At 40.7% G+C, this 27,933-nt stretch overlaps 2 protein-coding genes across 2 annotated transcripts in view; one reads left to right on the top strand and one right to left on the bottom strand.

Annotated features, from left to right (window-relative positions):
* Window positions 1-27,933, bottom strand: part of faf1 (Fas (TNFRSF6) associated factor 1) — a 1,021,784-nt gene that overhangs the window by 426,003 nt on the left and 567,848 nt on the right. The window lies entirely within an intron of this gene.
* Window positions 319-27,672, top strand: qsox1 (quiescin Q6 sulfhydryl oxidase 1). Its single transcript, XM_046048836.1, has 13 exons — window positions 319-814; window positions 1,712-1,812; window positions 3,573-3,621; window positions 3,973-4,075; window positions 5,346-5,436; window positions 6,183-6,328; window positions 10,005-10,139; window positions 10,238-10,367; window positions 16,007-16,126; window positions 18,289-18,427; window positions 19,706-19,894; window positions 24,965-25,126; window positions 25,738-27,672. The coding sequence occupies exons 1-13, from the start codon at window positions 523-525 to the stop codon at window positions 26,535-26,537; spliced, it is 2,457 nt and encodes an 818-aa protein (XP_045904792.1). The 5' UTR covers window positions 319-522; the 3' UTR covers window positions 26,538-27,672.

Genomic DNA, 27,933 nt, shown 5'->3' with positions numbered 1-27,933 from the left:
TCACTGAGATTATTCCTTCAGCTGAAAGAAGACCGTGAGATGCGTTTGAAAACCCCAGAAAGAATATAGAAAGTGGACCTTGAATTGACGTTTATTTATTGATTTATCCATTAAACCCATGGTAAAGGCCAACAAGGAACTTTCACGCTAAAGTCATAGTTTTAAAGTTAAATCTAGATAATATTAATATTCATTATAGGTTATTTCCAGTATGAAAGCCGTGTAGGGGCAAAAATACATCAGTAGGTCACCTCTCTCACGTCACTTTACATCGCCTGATATCAACCATTTCATGTTCATATCAGAGAAAGTTAAAGAGGGACATGGATACCTGTTGAGAGGGTGTGTTGCTTTATTATGAGTGGTGTTTTTCTAAGGCCGTGTAGGAGCTAGACGAGGGGAGGACCCATGAAGCCTGCTGACCGGGAAAAGAGAGGGAGAAAAAGTTGTGAGAAGTTTTCTGACTCGGAGGTGAAAACTCGTTCACACTGACGGTTAGAGGCAGCAGCTTGGACGGGGAAGATGGCGCGGCGCTGCGGCCGTGCCACGTCTCGATTTACCGGAAAACTACAAATATATCCCAGAAAGATAGCAACGTCTGCAGTTTGGTTATGTTTTTGTCTTCTTTTTCCTTCTGCCGCGGAGGCTGGACTGTACTCCTCTTCTGACCAGGTCATCTTGTTAACTCCGGAGAATGCGGAGTCGGTTTTAATAAACTCAACAGCTGCTATGGTTGTGGAGTTTTATGCTTCATGGTGCGGACACTGTATCGCCTTTTCTCCGGTTTACAAAAATCTGGCTAGAGACATTAAAGGTTAGTATGGACCTACAAGTCACGTAGCTTCAGCTCTTTAAAATATCATTAAAGTTTGTAAAGAATTTTCAGTTTTGCACCACTGAGCTTGTTTTGACATAAGCCTGCAAACATTGCACTTATTTAAAATTAATAGTCTAATTAATTTGTCTATCCTCTAGCTTTAACATTGACGTGGTGACATATGCCTGTATTTTTATCATCTGCCTGGAAGCAGTGAGAGCACGGAGCTGTTGTTTCTATCTGTTAATTAGAGCATGTGATCTAATAAATGTGTTTCTATTCTGCTCAGCACTGTGGCTCTCCATCACATCCTCTCCATCCCACTGAGTTTTGTTTCTGTTGCTCATGAGCCAGAAGGAATTTCACACACAGCCATGAGAATAAATATAATTAGGATGATAGTCAAAGTTTCTGATGTTGGCAGGAGGCCTGACACAGTCCTGGCGCTTTCATTCTGGTGTTTCTCTGTCACCCATAGTCAATATTGTGCAGTTCCTCTCTTGGTGTGTTATCAAGTGCCTTGTTTGGGAGTTGGGACTGTCATCCAGCTGATTTTAGGAGGGAAATTTAAGAGAAATTTGGATTACATAAAGGTGATAGCACTACCCATCAGCTTTTAAACCCGCAGACGACATGCAAAGTGACAGTTCAGTTATTTTGTACCAGAATCTGTCTGCACAGGCCCATCAGGGCTGCTAGGTGTGATGAGTTTGTTGCCTTCTTTCACAAATAAATATTAAAGGACAGTTCCTTGGCAGTGTTGACACACAGCCTTCTCCTGTATTGATATACTAAAGCGCACACATGGCACAAGGACACAGGAACCATCCAGTGTCAGTAGACAGTACACTAAATATTTACTCTCTCTCCCTCTATTTGTTGTCTGTTCTTCAGAGTGGAAGCCAGCTGTGGACCTGGCAGCTATAGACTGTGCTGCAGTGGAGAACAGCAAGGTCTGTGCTGGCTTCAGCATCACAGGGTATCCTACGATAAAGGTATTATACAGTGGATATAAAGTCTTTACACACAGGCCCACATACTGTGTTCGTCCTTCTTTCATGACAGCTGCTGTGTGTGAGAATTCACTTATTTAGTCAGAAAAGCTGAGCACCAGAGGCATATGTGATTTGGTGACGATAAACACATACGCTCCACGGTGTCTACTGAAGCAAGTAATGGAGCAAGTCTTAAGGCAATTTTATATTAATGTTAATTGTTAAGTTTCTAATAATAGTCCATATAGTAGTCTAAAGGATATTGCTCTGGCTCTGTAAAGGACACAGCTGAATTAAGTGTGTAATAAAAAATAAAAATGTTTAGTTTTTGTACTTGCAAAGCTAAAATAATAATTTAATTAACTGATTAGTCAAAAGAGAGAAAATCAACAACAAAAAAAAATGCCCAAAGTTCACCATTTCCAGCTTCTCTAATTTCTTTTTTTAGTCTTTTATGATACTAAACTGAATACTTTTTGGGTTTTGAACTGTTCAGACAAAACAAGCAATTTGAATATGTCTTCTTGTCAAACTAATTGATAAGGAAAATAACTGCTTGTTGTAGCCAGTAATTTGATGAGGTACGGTTTGTTTTTTCCCTGATTAAAATAAGAGAGAATCACCCAGGTGCTGTTAAAACAAAACTTGTCATAACTCTTATTCTTTATCTTTCTTTATCTTTTATTCCATGGGTTGAATGAAAGAAAACATTCGAGGCACACCAGACTACACCTACACCCCTTTTCTAGTCTCCTGTTACAGGCTACATTATCTGAACTGATCATAAAATCAGGAATGCTCACAGTTTAGCTTGAACGTGTCTGGGAGCTCCCTTTTTCAACACTGATGCTGCATGTGTTGTTTTTATTAGCATGTTGTATAGAGTGTGCATAGGCATGTGTGGAAAACAAAACACTTATTAGCAGGTATTTAAATAAGTATACATGCACTTGATAAACCAGGGTCTATTTAAGAGCACCCACACTCTTATCTATCCTATCTATTAGTGTGCTTTAGTTGTTAACTAGTGATCATTTCTTGGATTTGGATATCTCTTATACTTCTGTAGCCATTATAAATAACATTGACATTTCTTCAGCAGTTTAAGAGTTTTCTATATTTTAAAAAATGTATATAAAATAACCTTTTTTCCGGAGGCATTTGTCACTTAGTAACTTCAAAATCTAAAGGATCCACTTTGTAAATGTATTATTCAGTCATGTAAGTAGTGGTATTAAAAATTCAGTGCAATTTTGTCAGCTCGCCTTCTTTTAAAGGGGTTTATTTATAATTTTTTAAACTCTGGACAAGAACGTGACAGATGGGGTTCGATACTGTAAATGCCAAAAAGACAACAGTGTGTTCCCAGTAGACTCAACTTGTGCAGGATCAGCAGACACACTACAGAAATGTGCCAGCTGCAAACATCTGCATTTGTATTTGTAGCATATCTGATTCGTCAGCAGTAGTGTGTGCTTAAGACTCTCAGTCCTGTCTCTCCTCATCCAGCGATGAGCCAACGAGACAAAGAGCTCCTTCTGTTTGAACACACAATGCAGCTTTAACATCTGTGACTCATTTTAACCAGGAAGGATTTAGGGGTCATGGCGGGCAGAGGGGAAAGCTGCCCCCCACCCCACCAAACATTACACAACATCGCTTTGCTTCTCTCATGGTCGTGCGAGCGCAGTCTCATCTGATCTCTCTTTCTCTCCATGTCCTCCGTAACCCCAAACCTTCCTGCCTCTTTCACTTTACAGTTCTTCCACGCTTACTCCACAGCTGAGTCTAACGGACAGGCTTTCACAGGTACTACTACACACACGGTAAAAATGACTTGTCTGTCATAGAGAGCGTGCAGTTTCAACAGGCCTCATGTCAGAGAAAGAATGTGTCATAGTGAATGTATCATAGTGAATCTGATAACACTATGATCAGCATGCAAATTCTTTCTTATCATCAAACTGATAAACAGCTGATATTTTATTTTTGGCTTAGGTCAACTTGTGTACCATTTTGACACGTATGTAATATTGTAGTTACTTTGGTAGTTGTTTATATATGTGCTCAGGTAGTCATTACTGTGTTTTAGGGAATGATAATATAATATAATAACAACTAACAGCAGTGTATAATGTTCTCTTGCTCTTTGACCTCCAGCTTTCCCCCGTGATGTTCGGGGGCTCCGTCACAAGATCATAGACCGACTGGAAACCCATGAAGAGCCCTGGCCCCCCGCCTGCCCCCCACTGGAACCCACCAGGTATACTCACATACACACACGCTCAGTTTTAACTGTGGGAATTTAGCTGTTAGATTCTTTTAAGTGATTTTTATCAAGTGACAAATGTAAAGGCTTATCTATCTATCAATCAATCTGTTTATCCACTGATGACAGTGACTTGTAGTTTATTTTGAAGAGCAAAATATTTATAACTATATTTTACGATATGAAAATGTAAATTAATGTCAGTTTATTTCAATTTGTCCTTATTTAACCTGTTGTTACATATAAAATAAGGAGGATTTAATTTAAGTCCAGATTCTTTCCCTGACCTGTCTATCGCACACCGTGTCATGAATTGCTGTTTCCTTGTAAACATATAATCACACTATTCTGTGAATTGCAGTTCCATGTTCAGCTACAGTGTTTCTTCTTTCCTTTGTTGCAGTATTGTGCTGTAAAACCCATATTTCCATCCTATTGCATCATTTCATCTGATTTCATCTGTTCTTTATTAGTGACATATTAATTTGACTAACTACCAGGCCAATAAAGCAATTTTATTTTTCAGTTTATGTCTGTAAGCCTGTGGTCAGAAATACAGAACATGAAGTGGAAACATGCTTCCACTGAGAGGAGTCTTCATTAGGTTATCACCAGTAGGCCATTCTGCTATTCCCACATACTGTTATGCATGCATTCAGATAAAGACACTGCATACATATAGTTGTGCAGGAAGAGGAAGGAGGAAGTCAAGTTTATTTATCTTTTTATCTTTAAAGGGAACGTACCATTGACACTTTCAGAATCTTGAGCAGATCTCCTTTTTTTCATTTATAAAGAAAATAATAAGTGGATTTGAACCATCAGGCTGTCTTACTTCACAATAGAAATTCCTAATTGCAGCTATTCTTTTCTCAACCAAAAGACCATTTTCAAGTGGAAATAACATACTTGAAACCAGACATCTCTAAATGTGTACAGTTTTAGTGTTTATGATTGTGGGTCCTCTTTAGTTAAAAGTAGTCTCGCGCATGGATAAAGGAGATCCAAGGCAAGTCAAAAATCTATAAAAAGCCAATCAAAATGAAAGGAAGCCATTTCTGTTTAATTGTAGAATGTCACTTTTTTAACATGAAATATGTCCATAAAATTCTGCACTTGTTTAATTCTTCCTTTTAATCTCTATTAGATGAATAGCTGATCCCTTTAAGATTTATTGGTAATGTTTGGAGCTTCTTCAAGGCTTAGCAAAAGTCATATCTGGGATTCCAGTCTTAATGTGTTTCATCTGCTCCTCTCTGTCCAGCCAAGCGGAGATCGATAGCTTCTTTGAGACCAACACCGTTCAACACCTGGCTCTGATCTTTGAGGATGCGAATTCCTACATCGGCAGAGAGGTAACAGCTCATGTTTCCATCAACCTGAGCTGTGTGTTCTTCTCTTCTCAAGAATATTATTAACTAACAAAACTCTGCTATTTGTTAAGGAAATATTATTAACCAGGTTAAGGTGTGATGAAGAAGTATTGGAGACTAATTAAGACTTAACATAGCATGGTTTATTAAGCCCGGCCAGAGAGATACAGTGCCAGCATAAAACATGTAAATACATCAAATGCCTACACCAAACCTGAAGGATACTTCCTGTCTTGGGATATTTTTTCTTCCTAGATCACCAGAGATACACTAAGTGTCTAGGGTTATAAGGTTAAGGTAGTAAGGTTACTGTTTACCCGTCTATACATACGTGAGGAGTCTCATTATCAACTCAGCTGTGTCAGTCAGTCGACAGGCAGGCAGAGTGGAGAGACAGCGTCTGATCTAGAGTTTTTGAGAGTCCCTCGCTGTAACCTTTGGCCTACTTTAGCTAAGCAATTGACCCTGTCATGACCTGGGGAAACCTGTCATAGTACCCATAAATTATTTCTCCAGTCTTTACAACTTGAACCAGAAAGGAAAATTTGTCAAAATAAGAGGGTGTCATGTTCGGTTGTAAAGAAATCCTTTATCCATGTGGTCTTTGATTTGAAATAATTGGACATCACATATATACATGCCATGTGCTATATACAGTATATATAGTATAAGTTAATATGTCGAAATATACCTTTTTTATAACTGTGTGTGTGTACTGTGTTCTCCAGGTAACCCTGGACCTGTTACAGTTTGAGAACGTTGCTGTGCGGAGAGTTCTGAGCACTGAGGAAGTTCTGGTAACCAAACTGGGAGTGACTGAGTTTCCATCCTGCTACCTTTACTATCCTGGAGGCAACTTCACCAGACTCAAAGTGTGAGTATCTGTGTAGTCTCCAGCTTCCACTGCATAACACAGTGTTGAGCATTTTAAAATGATAATATTATCATATTGACAATGTTTGTCAGCTAGGAAAAAATATGTAAAATTTAAGACTTTCTGTTATATTCAAATAGACATAATGTGTAGTGTAGAGATTTATGCCGATAATAATGATACAAATTTTCTACATTTTTTCAAATGTATATTGTGTCCCTAATGGTAATACTTTTACCGGTTTGTGAAAGCTTTTACATTTGCTTGCACACACACTCCGGTAGGTCTTTCCTTGCTTAAGGAAGTGATGTGTTTAGATTTCAGGCGTCAGTTAATACAAGAACTTGATAGGTAGCATTGAGGTTGTTTTTCAAACAGATCCCTTCTCACTAGCCCACAAGTCACGAAGTCTACTTCAAGCAGGAGGGTATAAAATATCAGGATCAAAGTTATTTATTTATCATTATATAAGACAAGGTTGTACAACGAAATGAAAGTTTGCAGTCCCTTCATGCCACACACATAGAACTTAACATAATGTAAAATTAATAATTATATTTATTATATGATAACATAAAATAAATAATATAGTATAGTACAGTATAGGCCTATACAGTTGTTATATTTATACTGAATTATATAGATATATATGAACAAACACATTATAATTCTGCAGTGCATTTTTTGAATTTATGTCTGAAGAATGTAAACAGCGCTAACAAGATATATGATGATAATATGGTTTTCATCTTCACATAAAAAGTTCTACATTTGGGAAACCGTGTCCATCAACTTTGACTGCATTTGAGCACCAAGCGTCATTGATGTAAACACAGAGTCCACCTCCTTTCATCTTGCCAGAGTCTTGCACTCTGTCAGCTCAGAACACAGTTCGCCTGCCAAGTGCTTGATCGGGATGTTGATGGAGCAGGTCTCTGTAAAGGTGCGGGCACAACAGTCTCTGATTTCCTGTTGCTTGGCCAGCCTGAGCCCCATTTCGTCCAGACCGGACATTATCCAGGAGAAGCCTTAAGTCCAGGCTGGGCCAGCATGTCTCCTATCCCGGCTCGCTTTCCTCTCCTCCTGGGACGATCAAAGCACCTGCTGTGGTGCACGGTCCGGTGGATCTGGCTGGGTGGATTAATCCAAACCCAACTAGCTTTGCCGATGACTGTATTTCTGTCATAGGTAATATGTGTTTCAGCAGTGTAGTAGAACAAAATAAATAAATAACAGATGAAAAAAAGAAAAATGTTGCAGCATTTGAAGAATCTACCGGCTGCAGCATCTGCATGTGCACCAAAACCTAAGCATCTAAACATCACATCACCATGGAGTTGCCTTACCTATTCAACATTTTTGTTTACATCGTCTTTAATTGATTAATTGCGGGTTATTTTTATTTTAAAGGACTCATTAGACTCCATCTGAGCACTGTGGGGGCATGTACAGACTGTACTTGATTGTTTGACAATCTTGTTGCACCTGTTATGGCACAGAAATTTGCTCCCCATTCATTTCTATGTGGAGCTCTGTCCAACTTCTACCTGAGCAGAGGTCTAATTAGCCACAATAAGAGAATGGCACATGTGTGGGTGTGCAGGACTTTATTGCGTTCTGTGTTTTTAAACGCAACAATAAAAAGGCAGGTTAATGACCGTGTAGCAAAGGGTTCAGCTACGTGCATGCACAAAATAATATTTATTATTATTATAAGTGGCAAAAGAGAACGTGAATTTATACAGTGTTTCACACTAATGAGGGTTAGAAGAAATGTTTTGTTGTCCACTTCCTTTTCACACAAGTTGGTTTGGGACACTCCATAAAATGAAAAACATACTGTGTAAGCAGATGAAGCCAGATTCTGGTTGAGCTAAATAGTAACCATGGTGTACAGCAGTAACAAGTACCACCTCAACTGCAGATTGTTATTTGTGATGTAGAGGACAGTACACTGTACAATGTTGTTACTGTTCTGCGTGTGTCTCTCCATCCAGCATGGTCTGCAAGCACCAGTCGGCATACAATTGTTTATTGTCTGAAGTCATTAAAAGGCTACATTTACAAATTCCACACAAAGCTTTGACATATGTCTAAGTAATAGTCAATAATAACAATAATAATGATAATTATTATAATATTAATAATCAATAATTCTCCATCCTTATTAGTACCATTTGAAATACAGACAGACATGCAGGATGCATCAGTGAGCCAAAGAGATGTCAAACACATATTGGGTGGGTGGATATGATTGAAAGGTGTGAAGCGAACATAATTTTATATATATCTAGATAACATCTTTACATAACAAACTTTTGACGGTGATTTCCATTTAGCATGATCTGAAAACCACAAACGGCAAGTTTTTTTTCCCCTTCGGTTGCTATTGTTCCACACTCGACGACTTGGCTTTCTGCTGAAAACCTTCGTCGTGTGCTCATTATCTGAACCCTATTCATGAGAATACTTTTTAACATCTGGCCTCTTAATGGGATCAGAGCATCAAAATCACTCCCATTATTCACTATCATAAAGCGGCGCTGATCATTCCTCACCCTGCAAATTCATCTGCTGTTTCTGCCTCTTTGTTTGGCTGTTTCAATAACTTGGCATGCAAAGAGGACTCTTTTTAGTTGACAAATGCAAAAAGGAAATGATTTATTGCTGATTTATTTATTCACCCTCCATCTCTCCCCTTCCAACCCCCCTCATCTCCATCACTGTACAGAGGGGAGGTTTTTTAATTTCTTGCATGAAAACAATGCCATTGCTTTTCTGGCTTCACCTGCCAAACAAGCCGCAGCCGCACACAGCGACAGATGGCCTCCCATCATCACTGAATGTCTGATTGATCCTGGGAGAGCAGAGAGCGTGTGTGTGTGTGTGTGTGTGTGTGTGTGTGAGCGTGCAGGGGCGTCTCACATCCGTCATGCATGTAATGTGTGCTGGTCCCAGGTGAATGCATTCCCTCCCAGCCCACCCTGACGCCTGCCTGCTTGCCGGCCCCGGGGATCGTTGGATAAATGGCTCTCCCTCCACATCTGTACACTCCCACCAGACACGCAGGTGTAATTGAGTCCCGGGCTGGTGTGAGTGAGCGTGGGCCCAGAGTATCCATCCTCCTTATTACCATCCTGTTCCAGTTTTTACGATGCACTCTCTCTCTCTTGCTCTCCCTCTTTCTGTCCTGGACGAGGGGAGAAAACAAATGAGAGGAGGATGTGAGGGGTAGAGAGAGAGAGAGAGAGAGAGATAACATTTATGACTATGGTTTCAGTTGCAGGGTTTTCACATGGCTTAATGATCAGCGATCTCTCTCTCAGTTCCATGCTACTCTGGCACCATCTGCTCAGTATTTGAAACGCGTTCCCGTAAGTGTGTAAAATATATAGTCACAAAAAAATACAGGTCGTAAAACATTTTTTATGGCGATGGACTGCTGAAACAAAAGGTTTAAAAAAAAAAAAAAAAAGAAATGGTGCATTTGTTTGAGGTTCCTTGCAGGATTAGAGCCATGCCCTTGACACATCGGCTGTACAAACTGGGTTACACATACACTACATGGCCAAAAGTGTGTGGACAGCCAACATTATACATATATATCAACATGAGCATTATTTTGTTTGTGTTGAGTTACTGAAGGGTCCCCCTCACGTGTCCTCCTCTCCCTCAGCACAATCGAGGCTCGTACTTTCTACTCTTACGCCCTCCAGAGGCTGCCGGGGGTGGTGCGATCAGGGAAGCCTCCACCGGTTGCCCCAGACGCCCACAACAACCGCAATGAGGAGCCCTGGAGACCCTTCAACAGGTACGAACAACACAATCTGCCCGTCATTCTCTGCTCATTCGTATTATTTGTTGACGTGATGTTTGTGTGCACGCGTGTGTCTGCGGTTGTGTGCCCAGGTCCAGGGTTTATATGGCAGACCTGGAGTCAACGCTGCACTACTCTCTGCGTGTGGAGGTGGCTGCTCATTCTGTGATCAAAGGAGAAGGCCTTGTTTCTCTCAAGAATTATGTCTCTGTCCTGGCAAAGGTAAAGTTACCAGAGAGAGCACTGCATACACACACAGGACGGACAAAAGGTATAAATAAAATCATAATTATTGATTAGGGCTCATTCTTTTTGGCTTTTCATTGATAATATTTTGATTTGATTTTATTGAAATATTTCAATCAGGTGAAATTTTGATAATAAAATCAGTATCTGATTTAAAAAACACTTACCAAACATGCTATATTTGATTAATTAGTTGTTTAGGACTTTTTATCAGAAACATGTTCCTAGCTGTCCTTGTCAACGGGGTACAGGATTGTTTACTGTAGTCTATGGTGATTAGAAAAGACAACACCTTGGGTACATAGGGACAAAAATATCTGTGTGAAAATGTGTTTAATCTGATCTGTTTTTATAAAAATAAATCTGTTGGTCTTTGAGTGGAAATTGGTCAGAAAAAAAAAGATTGCATCCCTCCTTAAGCTCCAAGAGTAAAATGAACATCCACATTCAACAGACATGCAGTTACAGCAGGTCACCGCTAGATGGAGAGTGAGACAGCAGAATGTTTGTTCACACTGTAGATTTGAGACATTGTTTTGCAGCATTTAACTTCCCTTCATAACATGTTTTTTTATCACTTTAGAATTGATTAGATCACTTTGCATATTTACCTTATTAATTGTTTTGCCAAACGCACATTAGTTTTTCACCACACGCACACATACTCACATTATTAAAAGCAGAAGAGGATGCCATTGACTAGAGCAGGAGCACAAAGACTCTCTTGGGTATTGTTGACCCTCTTGATCTTGGCTCCCAGGGGGATTGAAGCGTGGCTGCCAACCACTTGCTGCCCACATAGTTTACACAGACACAGCCTGATTACTAGCAAACCTCCCTGGGATACCCCAACCACTGCTCCTCCTCTTCCACCTCCTCCTCTCTCTCCTCATGCTGTATTCCTACAAAGGCATTTCTGTAAATACTTTAATGTGCAGGTCCTCTGTAGTTCCCCCCCCCCCCTCCCCCTTCTCTATAAAGGATACACATTTCTTTTTATATTCATCTCCAGGGTCTCATGTTCGTTTGATTAATCTGCTTTTATTTACATCTAATAAATAATTTTCTGGCTTTCGGCTGCTTTCTTCCAGCTTTTTCCGTTACTGATCACAAGCTCCCTCGATGCCTCTTTTCCTCCTTCCTCTCTGAAGTGTGCAAACCAGGCAAACATGTTGCGATGATGAGGCCTAAGCCCTGTCCCTATTGGCTACGCACCAGGCTGTCTCACTGACCCAGTCTGCCACCAATCTCTCTGATTATATCTCACTCTCTAGGGAGGCATTGTAGCAAGCTAGCGTGTATGAGGGACGCGCGGGCACTGTGGCCTCCCATTAGCTCCAGTTTGTTTAGTCAATAGCGGCAAGTCCCAGTGGTATTTTTAGCCTGTCCCCCTACCAGGATGGACCAGCCGTTTAGCAGGGCTTTGTGTAGATGGGGAGGCCATCATTGTTGCAGCTGCCCGTGACTTGTGACAGTACTTATTGTTGTTTGACTGAGCGATCTTGTTACAAAGAGGCCGAGTCCTTTCAGAAAGTCAGCTGGTAAGGAACAGTTAATGTAACACAAAACTAGAATTGAAGGAGATTTGGGATGTAAGTGGATGATACTTACAGTATGCTCATGAGCCAGTTGGTTAATTTTGAAAAACAAACATTTAATGATTAAATGTTAAGATATGATGCCGTTCATAGGCTAAATACCAGAAAATGAAATGGATTTTTAGTTTTCTTCTCCTCTACTGCCATGTTTCATCTATATTTAAATATTCCCTCGTCGTGGTTACCATGCAATATGTAAAGATCTGACACCTGAACTCCCCACGTGAGTCATGTGATTAGATTAGAGTGAAAGTGACTCACGATGTCCTGGTGAGCCACAGTGAGTATCATCAATTTTAACCAAATGGAATGATTAGTGGAAAGTGTATTTGCATGGCTAATATTGCCAGAATGCATGTGTGTAGGGCTGTAACAAATTATTATTTTGAAAAATGCCCATTGCTATTTCCTGGAGTCCAACTGGACATCTTCAGATTGCTTTTTTTGACTGACTAACAGTCCTAAACCCAATGACTACTATAATGAAAGACACGAAAAATGGCATGTTTGCTTGAAAATGTCTTCAGAATCACTTGTTCTGTACATCACACACAAAGTCTGTGTGTAAAAGATTATGTGTTCATCTCCCTCATGTATTCATTTCATGTAAATCTCTGTTCTGTCCAAGAATTGTAATTCCATGAATTGTTTGTTTCTTTTTTTATCCACAATCATCCCATCACTGCATCTCCTCATGCATCTCAATCCAAACATGTAAACACAGGGATTGTTTTTTTTATTTATTTTAATTTTTTTTGCACCAGGTCATAATATTACTAGATTTACTGTCTTGTCAGGCTGAAGCCGGATTTATGAATCCTCTACATGTATATGAGGATTAAAAAAGTGGATCTTGGGAAGCATGAGAGCATTACGGCGAGGTTTTTGAGGATTACACCTCTATCCTGCTTTTCTTGAAAGAAGCTCTTCAGCCCAGAGGGGACAAAGGGCCATAGGGAATAAAACAAAGAATTAAGAGGTGGGCTTTGGTCTAAAGGGACATGCTTCTTCTCATGTCAGGGCTCAGGACATAGTCACACATTCACCTGTATTACCAAAGTAGCTCTCTGCTTTTATGAAAACCATCTTTCTATGTAATTATGGATCATATGAGTATTTTAATAAACAATTCTCCAAAAAATAGTTGATTAGTTGGCTGCTTCAGTTGTTTCCCCTCAGTGACAGTATATTGTCACACACTGTGGCACGTGTGTGCTCTGCCCCCCCCCCCCCCCCCCCCCCCCCCCCACTTCCCCGGGTGGATTGACGTAAGATTATTACCAAGAGGGGCTTCACCCCTGTCTTCTTGCCCAGTCCCCCCCCATGTTGCAGCCAACAGATGCCTCCCTCTCGGGACCCTCACCACAAGAAGCTTGCGGTTTCTCAAGTGCTGCTGATACTAATCGGATCAGGAATGACATATTGCTGGGGTGAAGGGGATTGTCATGGTCCAACTGTGATGGGGGCAGGAGGGATAAAAGGTTAGAGGAGGGTGTGTGTTTGTGTGTGTCGTCAAGATAGAGAGAACAAATGTAGGATATCTAGTAAAGACAGAGGTTGAGATGATAAAATGTAGATTGTTTACAGTTTGAACAAAATATAAATCCAGTCCAGTTGATGATCAGTAATACCCAATACTTAATAAGGGATTAAATGTTGTTTACAATAGGGTTTGTTGTTCTTGTGTAACTGTGATGCTTGTTGTAGATGCATCATCTAAATCACTATTGCCTACTAATTAACTACTAAACTCACTATGTACTGTAGAAATGTAATGTAGAAAACAGGAACATAAACTTCTTTGCTGTCACATGTTTTACTGCAAGTCTCTTAAATTAAATTTGAACTCACCCACTGAAGGCTGACCGCCTGAAGGCTGTGACTTGACCTGTCTTTCCTTCAAAGCCTGTCACTGTTTTTGGCACATAATTCTTAAACATATCTGTGAAATGTATTTGGCATATTTATTGAGATTGTGCACCATCAATGATCAAGGCCAGAGAGTCGTACAGGGAGGTTAAGAAAAAGAGAAATCAATGTGAAATAAGACCAATTGTGATAAAGCAGAGCAAGATGACACTGACCAATATCTGAGTCCTTACATACTGTTTGTACAAGTAATATGTTGAGCATGGTGAACGTTTTGAGTTTTTAGGTGATGACCAGAACCAGTGAGCTCATGAATAGTGTTGCTTTGGTGACGCTGAGTTAAGCCCATTAGTGGAGAAACACCTGCGTTTTCTCTTCTGGTTAAATTCATATGGCTGTTTAATGAGCTTTTCTGAGTGGCTGGCAACCAGACCCCAGATCCAGATCTAAACCTATTAAATCACTCTCCCAGCAGTGAGCAGCAGGCATCAGAGGCCGTTGTCTGCTGTCATCCCACCTTTAGTTGTGTGTGTGAATGTTTGCTGTTGCAACAATAGAAATTGTTTTCCTTTGCTCATATCTGATAAGTGATTATTTAATGTGCCATGTTGTTGTCACCATTATTGTGTGTGTTTGGTGTTGAAGTGGTGTGTGTCTCTTTCCTTATTTATTTGTAATGACCAAGTATAGTTTTGATTGACTGTGATTCTTAGTTATGGGAGGCAGTTGCCTATGTGTTGCTGATCATACCAAACGTTTCAGGGAAAACATGGTGCATGAGTTTCACCTTTAATGGCCCAGTACCAACCAATGTGCTGTTTATAATAAAATAAAATAAAGGTCCTCATGTTGGATGATGCTAGCTCTTTCTGTCCTCAGCTTTCTCTGTTTTTATTTTATTTTGTTATCTAACAGAGTCACCACAACTTTGTAGAAAGCTGTAGTCCCTATGTGCAAACAGTAAAAATAGATGAGTGGTTTTACCACATTAAAAAGGAGCAAAAAGGTAAACAAAAAAAAACTAAAGTAGAGCTGCAACAATTAATCAATAAGTCAATTGACAGAGAATTAATTACCAACTATTTTGATAACCTAATAATACTTTTAGTTATTTATTTAACAAAAAAAAAATCTTTGCTTTATCCAGCTTCTCAAATGTGATTTCAGATTTAATGCTTTTCTTTGCCATATAAATAATAAACTGAATATCTTTGGGTTTTGGACTGTAGGTCTGACCAAAAATAGACATTTGATGACGTCACCATGGGCTCTGGGAAATTATAACATGTTGTTTAAGTCTTGGAAAAAGCTTGATCCCCTCTAATGTGTCTATTTCTGAGAAACGGGACCATGATCATAAACTATTCCACAAAGGGGCTTACAGTAAGAATAGGAAGCACATTTAGCTCAAATTGATTAAAGCGCTCTACTCTCTCTTTTACTGTCTGAACACTCAAGACATCAGCTGTTCCTATTGTCAGTATAGCATGTGTGAAGACATGTTTGTCCGTGTCTGTCTTGACTCTGTCATCACTGGTCTCAGACACCCATCAGCTGGATTTCCTCTTTCTCTTCACATGTCTACCTCTGCTAGTTACAGTGTCATGTTTCCTCCCAGTTGTGGTTGTTACCATGGTAGTTTGAAAAGATGTAAATACACAGCAGGAGAAAGCACAAGGTAGGCAGTGGCTAAGTGGTTGTTAGTGGCTTAGGAAATGGATCTTAATGAAGGAAGAGGCTTAAGCTCGGCTGTTGTCACATTTAGTAGGTTTCATTAAAGGTGCTGAGAAGGAAAAACACTCAAACCACAACTTTTGTGCAGGATGTAAACCAAGTGCACAACGTTGTTAAGGATGAGTTGGCAACTGATAATCTAGGCATTACATTTCTGCTTGGTACATTGTGTGTAGTAGTAGGACAAAATAATGAATGAATGGTTCATTTCAGACAAAGGAGAGTGTGTGATAAAAGGCCATGAGCTCATGGAAAACAACACAGTCATAAAGCTTTAAAACTATCGATAGAAGATAAATAAATAAAATTACATTACATTTCATCTGCTCCAAAATGAAATGAAATGTTTTGTCTCTTTTGTTTCTTGAAAGTCAAAACCCGTTCACATTGTGCTCTGTTGTTTTATGTCTGCAGCACTTTCCAGGGCGTCCAATGGTGATGAACCTTTTGAAGTCTGTAAACTCTTGGCTGCAGAACCAGACTGGAGAGATTTCCTACGAGGCATTCAGAGAGAAACTAGATAACTCAGCACAGGTGAGTCACGACAGAGCCATATTACCAAATATCCAATAGGTTTTGGCCATATTCATGAAAATTGCAATGCATGTTCTTGTTTGTTCTTGTCAGTCAAGCCAACATTCAAATTATTCTTAGTTCACTTCTGTCTTCCATCTTTGGTATTCATTGGATTCAGAAGTGGAATGTCCATTACATACTGTATGAGGAAGTACACGAATGCAAATTGAGAAAAGGTACAGACCTTTGTTAGCCTGAGCATGCAGGCATCTAAGAGGAAAGGAAGAGTGACCAGACAGATAAGCAGCTGCAGGGAGAACAGAGGGCAGGGCACCACAAAATGCTCCCAGACTGACGTGAGGACATCTGTCTGGGAGCTGCCTTGTCATTCCACTAGATACCAAGGTCACTTGTCAGTCTGGCCACTTAATCAGTTCAAAACCACCTCAGAGGCACCAAAGTGATGCCTATTCTGTCAAAGAATGGCCAAAATGTGTTGTTGAAAATATAAAATCGCACAGTATGAGTAGATAAAAATACATTTTACAAATACAGTTGTTTCAATATGTGCTTGTCTCTGTGCCACTACATACTGCTGGGGATCTATGTGCTGTTGTCTCTGGAATGAAGCCTGCATGCCTCCAGTATACCACCCCTCGCAAATTGAAAGAGTCACTTACTTACATCATTAGCTTTTAGAAGGCAAATCAATTGATCAATGAATCAATGGGAAGGTATGAATAGACTTTGCCTCAGAGGAAATGGACTCAGTACACCCCCAAATCTTTACTATTGACATGTGAGTAACCCTGTCAATCACGCGAGCAATGGCAATGCAGTGTGGCGAGAAAAACGACTTTGTGTCAGAGAAAATATGTTATTGGATTCAACTGTGGCTCATGGTTAGAGATTCTGTTCATTAGTGGAGGGCTGAGCCATTAACCTGAGATTGACTTCATATTGATCAAGAAAACTATGTGGCACAGCTTTAATTAAGTTGAACAGGTTGGGAGATGCCGGAGAGGCTCTACTTTTTAGAGAATCTCTGGAATTTAGTCTCATTTAAAGAAGGCTGGAGTTATTCTACATTTTTCTTATTGTCAAAAGATTACCATGAAAAGACCAAAACCATGAATGTGTTAGTCAGTCTCTCAATACTTTCCTACTTCCCTACTCTGTCTGTGGCACTTAGACACAAGCCCATTCAGTCTGACTGAAAATGTAATAAAAATAGGTCAATATATCTAAAAGCAAACATTCCACTAACAAGATTGAAAAATTCATTTGTTGGGGACTATTTTAATCTGTAAATGTTTTGCAGTGATTCTCAATTATCCAAAATATATATACACATATTGACACATGTTGAGTCAGAACACCTGAACAGCATGTGTTCAATCAGTTTCAGAGTGTGTGAAAATTAGCAGAGAAGTATAAACAGTTAGCTAGAAGTAATGAATAAATGGATCAAATAGTTAACTAGCTAAATGTAATTGATATACAGTTGAATTAGCTAAAAGTAACAGAGAAGAGGTTGAAATAGTTAGCCAAAGTAACTGATGAATAGTTGAAATAGATAGCTAAATGAATAAACAGTTGAAATAATTATGTAAGTAATGAATAAATGGTTGAAATAGCTTCTGACACTAGTAGTATAAATGCAAACTTTACCAAACCAGCCTAAACACTGATAGTACATACATATAACTGTATGAAAAGAATATTGTAACAAGATACACTTTTATGTAGTTAACAGAGTTGGATAACATACAATTTTAAATGGTGAGTGGTGTAGATGAAAGGCTACTTAATTTCATCTGACAGGGCTGTGGGGTATGTCTGGAAAAAAATCATTGTACGTTAAGAGAGTTATTTATAGGAGCAGGATGGTGTGCAATTGAATTCAAAATAAACTACGATTTTCATGTTTATCATAATGTAAGAACATGTAAATACAACTGTGTTTTTTAAATAGTTTTTCGTCTGTAATGGAGACCTGTAACACAAAGGAATAAGCTGTGTCACACTTTGGTCACACTGACAATACTTGGAATCAATTCATTGTTGGTTTTGGTCTTAGAAAATCACCAAGTGCATCCTTTAAGCTTTTTTCTTTGTTTCACTCTTCCCATTTGTCTGTAATTTCTGTTTGTCTGTCTGTTTTTCTTCCTTTCTCTCAGTCTCCAGACACTGCTTTGCCTGAAGGAGTGAGGTGGGTGGGCTGTCAGGGTTCAGAACCCCACCTGAGACGTTACCCTTGCGGGATGTGGATTCTCTTCCATGTTCTCACCGTCCAGGCCAAGAGCTCTGCAGGCACAGGTACGCACGCAAACACACACACACACACACACTCACTCTCACACTCACAATGAGGTTTGCTATGAATGAAGGTTCAGGAAGACAGGGGTGGACTAAGGATGAGGGCTTTGTGAGGCTTTGTAAACAAATTAGCCCAGGAATGTTTGGAGGACTTTTTCTTTTTTTTCACACTGACCAGATTTAACTATTTAACAACACGTAAAGAAAAGACTGAACACACACACAGACACACTGGATGTTGTGATGACGTTTTGACTAGAATTCTTTGAGGTTTTGTCATTTTGTCACTGCTAAAATTGAGCCTAATTGTAACTGTGTGAAAATGATTATGTTAGATTAGTGGAATGTGAGTGGTTGATAAAACAGGCAGATGACCGGAGGCTCCACTCCTGGCAGGGACATTAATCTCCCTTCAACTCGCGCACACACACACACACACACACTCAGAGGTTAATCCCGAGGTTTACGGACCATCATGTGACCTGCAGATGGACTGGCCAAAAGGAGCGTCCATCTGGCCCCCCACAGGCCACCAGCTTAATGGATGGATACACACACACATACCGTACAGTGTTGACGGTAACAAACTCCATTCATACATATCCACACGCTGTGTGGATTATTAAAGGTGTGAACACAAACCTAACACATCCTTATTTTCATAAAGAGCACATACACACACACTCCCAGACACGTTCCCACTGTCGGTCCGGTTCATCTGAAGGTCCTGCTAAGCCGAGAACAAAAGCTAATAGCTACAGGAAAATATGTTTGTGGACTGTTGAAATCCTGAGACAACAGCCTGGCCACCATTCACACAGAGGGTTAACTGTATTTAATCACCAGATTGGGTTATCCCATTCGCATAGATTATTCTTCTCAATGTGGGGTTAACCCAGCTCCCTGTGTCTCTCGGCCCACATAACCGTGGGAATCCAGGGGGCTGTGAACCCACCTGCCATTAGCAAGCTTACAGGCTACAGCACAGGTTAACAGTACATTTTAAAGTATAGAGACAAGCAGCTTCACAGGGACAGGTGGTTGTGCTTTACATAGGAGGTAATGACTGATTTCTACTTGTTGAAAGGAGGGAATCTATGGGAGTTCGCATTCACACATATACTTATGAACCTCCTGTTTGAAGTAACAAAATCAGGAAAAAGAACAAAGTCTGTGTTTGATCTTATATGTAATATGTTGTGATATTGTTTTTACTGAGACTTACACAGCTCAATACCGGTGCTCAGCATTAACTGACCACCTTTCATTCCCCTCCAGATCCCCCTCCAGAACCCCAGGAGGTGCTGGGTGCAATGAGAAGCTATGTCCGCAGCTTCTTTGGCTGCAGGTACTGTGCCGAGCACTTTGAGAACATGGCAAAGGAGAGTCTGATGGAGGTGAACACATTGACGTCAGCGGTCCTGTGGCTTTGGTCCAGACACAATCGCGTCAACAACAGGCTGGCAGGTAGGAGCCAATGTGATCATGTGTAACTTGTTTGGAGAATCTCTTTGGTGCAAACTAGAGGTGATTCTCCTTTCTAATATTTCATTTACAGCTGTGGTACACTTTTAACAGCTGTTATAGCACCTTCAGCGCCCAAAATGTGAAGAAACTATGTTGGTGAGGTATAAATATGAGAGGGATTTAATTCAAGTCCTTCATAAAGGATTGGATCGCTCTAAAGTGGGTGTGGCTTAGCGAATATGAAGGTGTAGTGAGATATGGAGCTGCTTTTTGCTACAAAGAGGATGTGGCTACTCTGTCAATAGACAGATGAGATGTGATAATAGACCTTAACACACATGCCTTCAAATGAGGTTAACTAATATGAAGTTTTTGAAGCTTTTGTAAAAATAAAACAAAAAAAACATAAACACCATGAAGCAAATTATCAGATTTCCTGTGACAGACAGAAAAGTTCAGCTTCAGCTTGTCAAACATGAGGATTTGTTGCTTTTCACATAATGTAGTCATGTAGACATTTTATATCTCTGGGTTTTGGACTGTTGGTAAGACAAGATAAGCTATTTTAAGTTACTTTGATTTCTGGGAAAATGGGCATTTTTCACTATTCTCTGACATTTTATAGACAAAACAACAAGATTGATTAACCGAGAAGACAATTGGCAAAGGTCAAAGAGGTTTACTTGCTACACCGTTAACTCTACAGGAGATACTGTATAGATAATGGATATATTAAGTCCATTCATTGTAAGTCCATGTTAAACACCATAGTGAGCTATCTCTGTCCCTCCCACTTTTTCCATCACATCCTTTCCCCATTCGTCACTCCTCTGTGTCTACCCAGCCACACTTTGAGATCTTAAGCATTGCCGTACTTAGTTTTCGGGGGGAAGGTTTTCAGTTCCAGTTCCCTCTCGTGGTCAGTTGGTCTTTGTAATACGACTAAGAGGGTGAGAGGGGAGGATGAAGGATGGATCCTCAGATCAGACACCAGCTGTCACCCCGTCTTAGTCCTACAAGTATCATCTGCTTCTGCCTCAACACCCCCCCACCCCCACCCCCCACCACCACCACCACCACCATCTTCCATCCATCCATCACACCTTACTTTGATTGTCTCCCGCACTCCACAATGACCAGTCATCAACCGTGTCTTATTCATATCGCCTTTAGACTTCTTTCCGCAAATCCTGCACTTGTACCTCAGAGCCCTGTACCTGCAAAGCTGCCTCTATGACGAGGAATTTCTGTCCAGATCATCCTTTTAAAGCACAATTACTTAATTATTCACTTTTAGTAGATCATACACTGATCAGAATGTACTTTTCATTTCATTTTTTGTTTCTCTTCTAATGCTCCTGTCTTTTCTTGCTCTGTATATAAATGTAGAAAGTTTTCATACTTTTTTGTCCATGCTGTATCAGCATATTACACGTCTGCACGTTAGTCTCGAGAGTATTAAACAGCTCCTAAGCGTCCCTCCTCCCTTTTCTGTGTTCATATGATTTTATTAGGCACGGGGCTGTCATTAACAGCCCACTTTGTTAAATCACTATCTTTTGTTTGTGTTGACTGCCCCCTCTTCTATCTCAGGGACAGCTTGTGTCCTGAACAGCAGGGGCCAAAAGGATACCCGTCCCTGCATGTGTCTGCTCCCCAGACACCCCGCCACCTTCATCCATCCGTCTTCCCTCTCTTCCTCTTTTCCTATGTCTTTCTCTCTTTCCACTCATCATCCCCTGGGACTCATATCCTCCGCTTGACAAGTAATAGCACAGCATCCTTGCAGGATGGTCCCCCAGGAACCAGCCCTCTTTGCCCACACACAAACACACACACAATTCCCAAGGTATTGTGTGACAGCAGGTGGCAAACACCATGACACAAGCCACTCCCCTTTTTACCCACACAACACACACAACACACACACGGCCTTTCCAAGCATGGGTCAAGTTGTGGCGTGTGGCAGGGGGAGTTAGTCATGGTGGAGGGAGAGTCGAGGTCCACAGGGGATGTCGGGTGAATCAGAAGGAGGGAGAGGGAGGAGTCGAGGGTTGGGCTGTGTTTGTAGCAATGAGTGGCGGCTGTCTCCCTGAGGAGAGCGCACTCCATCCCTCCATCCACTCATCCCCTCCTCTCCCCTTTGCCTAAAGTGGAGCTCTGTAGCAGGCCTCCCCGCCCCTCCTTTCAGGAGCAACCATGCATGAAAGAGCAGCTATTTGTAAAGCGACTGAACAATTAATTTAGCTGGCAACAAAGAGGCCCCAGGGCCCTCGGCCTCCTCGCAGCAGCAGAATTAAGACCGGTGGCAGCTCAGTCCTGTTGCTGCTTGTCAACAGGCTAAGACTGATTCACATTTCTACAGACAAAACAGCTGCTGCTGCTGCAGCAGCCTGGCTGCCTTGAGGACTGTGTGTTCACACGCAGCATTGCTCAGGGTTAGATACTGATATAGGTGTGGATGAGAATTTTTGTGATGATATTCTTGAAGATATAACAAAATAACACCTTTTTACTTTTTAACCTATAATGAAAAACAACTGGTCAATTAATAATTAATAGTTTGTGTAGTTTAGTTGTTAAGGCCTAACAGTTGTTGCCTCTTCTGACTGTCTTCCGAGACCACTTGAGATGGTAAAATAAATGTCTGTGCACCATTCAGATTTTTGTTTGGGGAGCTTTGGGACTTCTCCTTTTCCTTTTGTATGCTGTTTTTGATCTGCACCTTTACCCAATTGGGGTTGGATGTGCACTCTATCCCCCTTCTTCGCTTTGAATAAATTACCTTTTGCACATTAAAATAATAAGTAACAACAAGGTAGAAGGTAGAATTATATATTTATTTTATATATCAATGTTTGACTTGTGTGATTTTTATTGATATGATATAGGTATTTATTGTGTTGGTTTGTTGGTAGTATGATACCCCCTAGTGATCTGGACTCAAGCAGCTTTGCTATAATTTCATCTAGAACCACAATGGCAATGAGTGTTTGAGTTTATTGTGTCAAGCCTGAAATGTTTCTTGTGTGAGATTTAATGTCTTCTCATAATGTCAAATAAACTTAAGTAAACTAAACATTCAATTCCAGTTTCCAGTACTTGTCAGCTTTAGATTATATGGAAATATACTCCAGACACATTTGAGTCAGTATCACTGAATGTATTGAGGGTCGATACCCAGCCCAAGTGTTGGACCTGTCATATAAAAAACACAATTCCTGGTTTAGGTTTTGTCTTGATTATTTAAATGTGCATAAAATGTATGACATCATCCGCGGCCATGACGGCTCAGTATGCCACACGGTGCAGGTGATCCTCACTTATAGAATTAGTGCTGAGGAAGCTAGTTTTGACGTGCTGAACAATACATATTTATACCTCATGAATATGTATGCGCGGTGGTGATGACATCTCTTTGACAGGCCATTGTGGCAATCTCAGTATGGCTGGTATGGCTAAAGTCACCCTGGCCGCAAACGTGGCAAGCTGATTAGAATAAGGAAAGAGATCTGAGGCATCTGAGGAGTGTGTGCGTTCTCACCTGCTGAAATGTATAAAAGCCTGCACACACACCCACATGCTGCAGCCCATCCAGGACACCATAAAATTGATGTATCCTTTATGTAAAGTACTGTATGCAGAGTACATACACACATGCATATGACTGAGATTAATCTTGAGCGGCGGAGAGAAGGAGGAGGGCGCGGGGACGGAGGTGGTGGAGGATGTAAATTGACAGTGCTGTAAAGTGACAGACCTGCTTGCTGCTCTGCTTTTTTTTTCCTCTTTTCATACACACAAACAAACAAACACACACACATACACACAATGGCTTGTTGCTGACAACAAGCAATTTATTACTAGATGCTGCCCTGTGTGTGTCTTTACGTGCATTTGTGCAGAATGTGTCTATTATGTATGAGCCTGTGTATTTGTTTGCATGCCCATTCCTCTGCCAGTCTGTTTGCATGGATGCAGTGTGGTGTGTGAGTGACGAGGGGCGTTAGTGAGCAGCGGCTACATAAAAGAAAACATGTTTAAGGAGAAAGTTTTTAATTCATTAGAAGGGCAGCTCCTCCTCTGAGCTTTCTGTTGCTCTTATGTTCAATTTGGAGATTGGACTTTGCTTTCAAAGGGGTGTGAAGGGACGAGACAGGTGCTCCAGAGCACCGAGGTCTGCTGCCTGAAAACTCACTGTGTGTGTGTGTGTGTGTGTGTGTGTGTGTGTGTGTGTACACGTGTGGGAAAGCTGTCCACTTTGGCCACATGTATTATCTCACCACCCCTCCCACTGGGACATCCCAGAAGCCCATTGATCATTGTTAGACCCTGTCATACACTCTCTGTCACACACACACACACAAATGTCAATCCCTAGATTACATACACACAAACACAGACAGATGATTTACATATACACACTTAAACACATACGTACACATATGCATATAGGCACTTAGTTTTTATGAGCACTGTGACAAGATCAAATGGGTTCAACACAGATTGCATCCAGTCCTCAAAGCACTTACATCCTCAAGTCAGTGCACCAACAAGGAGAATAAAAGAAACAACAATGGAGGAAGCAGCTGACTCTGCGATTTATGTTGTGGGATTCCTGTATGTGGCAATGAATCTGGGTCCATGCAACATTTTCTAAACTTGGATGTTATCTACTAAAAGTTAGTGAGGTACTTGTGAGTTTGTTACAGTGAGAAAGACATTGACAAAGCTGTAGTAGTGAAAGAAATAGGCCTATTTAGTTAAAGGCCTGCATTCAAAAGTTTATTTTAAAGGAGTACTTAAGTATCACAAGTAAAAGTACTTAATATACAGAGAAACCTATATAAGACAGTTGTAGATAGCACTATATACAGCATGCAGTGCATTTAGGCTGATTAATGTGTAGCAATGCATCCAATCTTCTGAATTAATCAAATGTTTAACAAACTGCAAATTACCAGAAACCCTGTAATACCTCCTATTATGCTGTGTGCTTGATCTGCTTCCAGTACTAAACTGATCAAGTTTTCCAAAACAGTAACGTTACTGCTGCATTTATCTCTTGAGGTGATTTGAGTGAAGACCCCAACTTCCCGAAGATCCAGTGGCCTCCACCAGAAATGTGTTCAGCCTGCCATACGGTGAAGGACAATGGGGAGCACAAGTGGAACAATGAGCAGGTTCTCCCCTTCCTCCTGTCCTTCTTCTCATCCAACAATATCCTCACAGGTACGAAGTTTCATAAATTCAAGGATTTTACCAAACTGCAGAAATGTATTTCCTCCTGCTACCTGCCTGTGTTAACAGTCTAGAGCTCAATAAGCCTGAAATATACATCTTTCCTCTTTTAACATATTTTCATAGAGCAGCTTCACATACAGATTAACAATGATTTAGTTGTAGCCCTGGCTAACAATCATAAAGGATGTGTGAAAAACATAGGAACAGTAACGGCAACAAACAAACGAGGAGAAAAAAATGGAACAGGGTAACAAAGAGCTGAGATAATCCCACTTTGTTCCCCTACCTTCCAGTTCTTTGCATGCAAGTGTGTAAAATGTCAATTCAATTTCATTCTACAACATGCTTAATTTTAGTTTGTCAAATTCTACCAGATCATTTGAAATCTTATCTAGTTGGAAGGTATTAAGTGCAGACTTCACTACAAATGGTGGAGACTACTAATGTCAATAATGTATATTTTGCTGCTGTAAAAAGACTTTCTGAACTGAAGGTTCACCATTGATTCAGATGAATGTAGGATGTAGTAAAGTATGAGTCTAGATTAGAGGTGAACACTAAATAATGCACCTGTGTCTTTGTCTTTTTCGCTCTATCAGACTACCTTGAAGATGAAAAACAGATCCTGGCAAAACAGAGGGAAAAACAAGCGAGTCAGCAGCAAGCTTTAGAGGCTCAGAAACGTGTAGAGAGGAAAGCCAGGGAGGCCTTGGGCTCCATGACACATCTTCTACCAACCACTGTGCAAGATGAGGAGCAAGAGGAGGAGGAGGATGAGGAAGCAATTGCAGATGAAGAGGAGGAAGGTGGGGAAGAAGCAGCAGCAGCAGGTGAGATGGAGGGTAAAACGCCTGAGCAGACCCGCCAGGCCAAACCTGTAATGGAGGTGGGCCGAGGCCGGCGGCAGGCCCACAGGAAGCCGAGCATTGTGGGGATGAGGATGCGAGAGCTGCAGGAGGACATCGTGGATCTCGATTCATTTGTTAACGAGCACTACAAGGCCAAGGCGCTGCGGGTGGCTGCCTCCAGCCGGGTCAAACGACGCACCCTGCAGAGGAAGGTGGAGCAGGAGCCCGGGCCTGTGTTTGGGCTCGGCATAGAGCTGGACGCAGGACTCGGGATGGTGGGCCTGCAGCCTATAGAACCGGACTTTGAGTTGGATGTGGGGCAGCAGAGAAAGCGGCTGCAGAAGCGAGAACTGACAGGCCAGTACTTTGTTGAGGAGGCAGAGTTGAACCACAGGGGACGCTGGATGTCTGTGCTGAGCATAGGATTCTCCAAAGTGGACATCAGCCTGTGTGTCATTCTTTATTTCCTGTCCGCCATGTGTCTTCTGGCCATGTACCTTTTCTTCAAAAACCGCCTCAGGCTACGGCGGGCTAAAGTAGCCCTACCCTGAACCAAAGTGTATCCAAATTTGACCTGAGTAAGCAATGATTAATGTTCATTAGGTTCATGTAGGCTAATGTTGGGGTTAAGGTAAGGGGATGTGTCAAGATTAGTGACATCTTAGGTGGTCCACTTAACTGTTACCTACAGCCGAATGTAGGCGACAGAGTGTTTAACCCTGAATGTCGTGGATGTGTTATGTCTAACTGGAAAGGAGGAGAAGGGGAAATTAGCATATTACCTTCTAAATTTTTTAAAATCGGGTCCGTACTTCATTTGATCTGGCAGTTTGGGGTTTGTGCCTGAGTTCAGGATAATCAGTTGCGCTTTTATTCAGTTTGACCACTTATGAAGGATGAAACCTAATATGAAATGAATGGATTTTTCAAATATTTGTATGAAGTAAGTGCAACTAATATGGGGGGGTTGTACTAAGTGATTTTTGCTGCTTTACTGACGTCATGGTCATTTGTTTTTAATATCTCACAGTAGGGCAAAGACCTCCTACACTACATCCCTGTGTACTATGACCCAACAAATGAATATCAGTCACAATTTTTATATATTCACAAGTAAAAATATTTGAATCAGTTGAACTTAATATTCAAATAGGTGGTTCTCCGGTGATTTTTTAAAAATTTCTACTGCATCTTAAATTACAGATGATCTGTTTTTTTCCGTCCAAAATCACTGAGAGTTTTGTGTTTGTCAAGTCTTACATTTCTGCATTTCATTTAATAATCAGATGGAAGTCCCAGGCCTACAACAAACTGTAAAAACCCACAAAGCATTTTAAGGGCTGAATACAGTGAGTGGACCAGCAGGTCCACACTAACTTTCACCAGAGAAGGGCAGATCAGCCCTTTGTTCTTCAGCTCCTTTGAGGTGGCTTACTGTACATTACACTCAGCGTTATGTCATGTCTTTTACATCACACTGCTGAGTCCACATAACAGCTACTGTGGTTGTTTGTGAAGTGTTGTAGAGCGACGCATATGTTCACACTGGACAAGGTTTTAGAATAAGCAGGATTTGTTTTTGGCTTGTGTCCACGATGTAAAGCTTTGGCTGGTCATCTCAAAAACACTGTGTTTTTCTGTTTGCTTCTTTGCTTCTGTCTGAATCAATAAAATTATTTTTGATAAGGACTCTTTGCTTTTTTAATACTCTGATCTGTCACTGAAAGCTTTCAATGGTTGGTGTAGGTCTATTTAAAGGTCTATGTTTTTGCCATTTAACAGAAATTTGCAGATAAGTAGTAAACCTTGATGCCAATACGTTTACAGAACCTCCCAGATGTGCAGGTCTGGCAAAAACAAGTTTCTGTTTGTTTTTTTGTTTTGACCAAGACTCCCAGCACATGAGGCAAGGAGAACCTGGGTGTTGCATGTAAAAATGAGGGGGGT

The sequence above is a fragment of the Micropterus dolomieu genome, linkage group LG05 (assembly GCF_021292245.1).
Source record: "Micropterus dolomieu isolate WLL.071019.BEF.003 ecotype Adirondacks linkage group LG05, ASM2129224v1, whole genome shotgun sequence".
NCBI lineage: Eukaryota > Metazoa > Chordata > Actinopteri > Centrarchiformes > Centrarchidae > Micropterus > Micropterus dolomieu.
The sequence above is the reverse complement of the archived record's forward strand: the minus strand, read 5'-3'. Positions and strand labels throughout refer to the sequence as shown.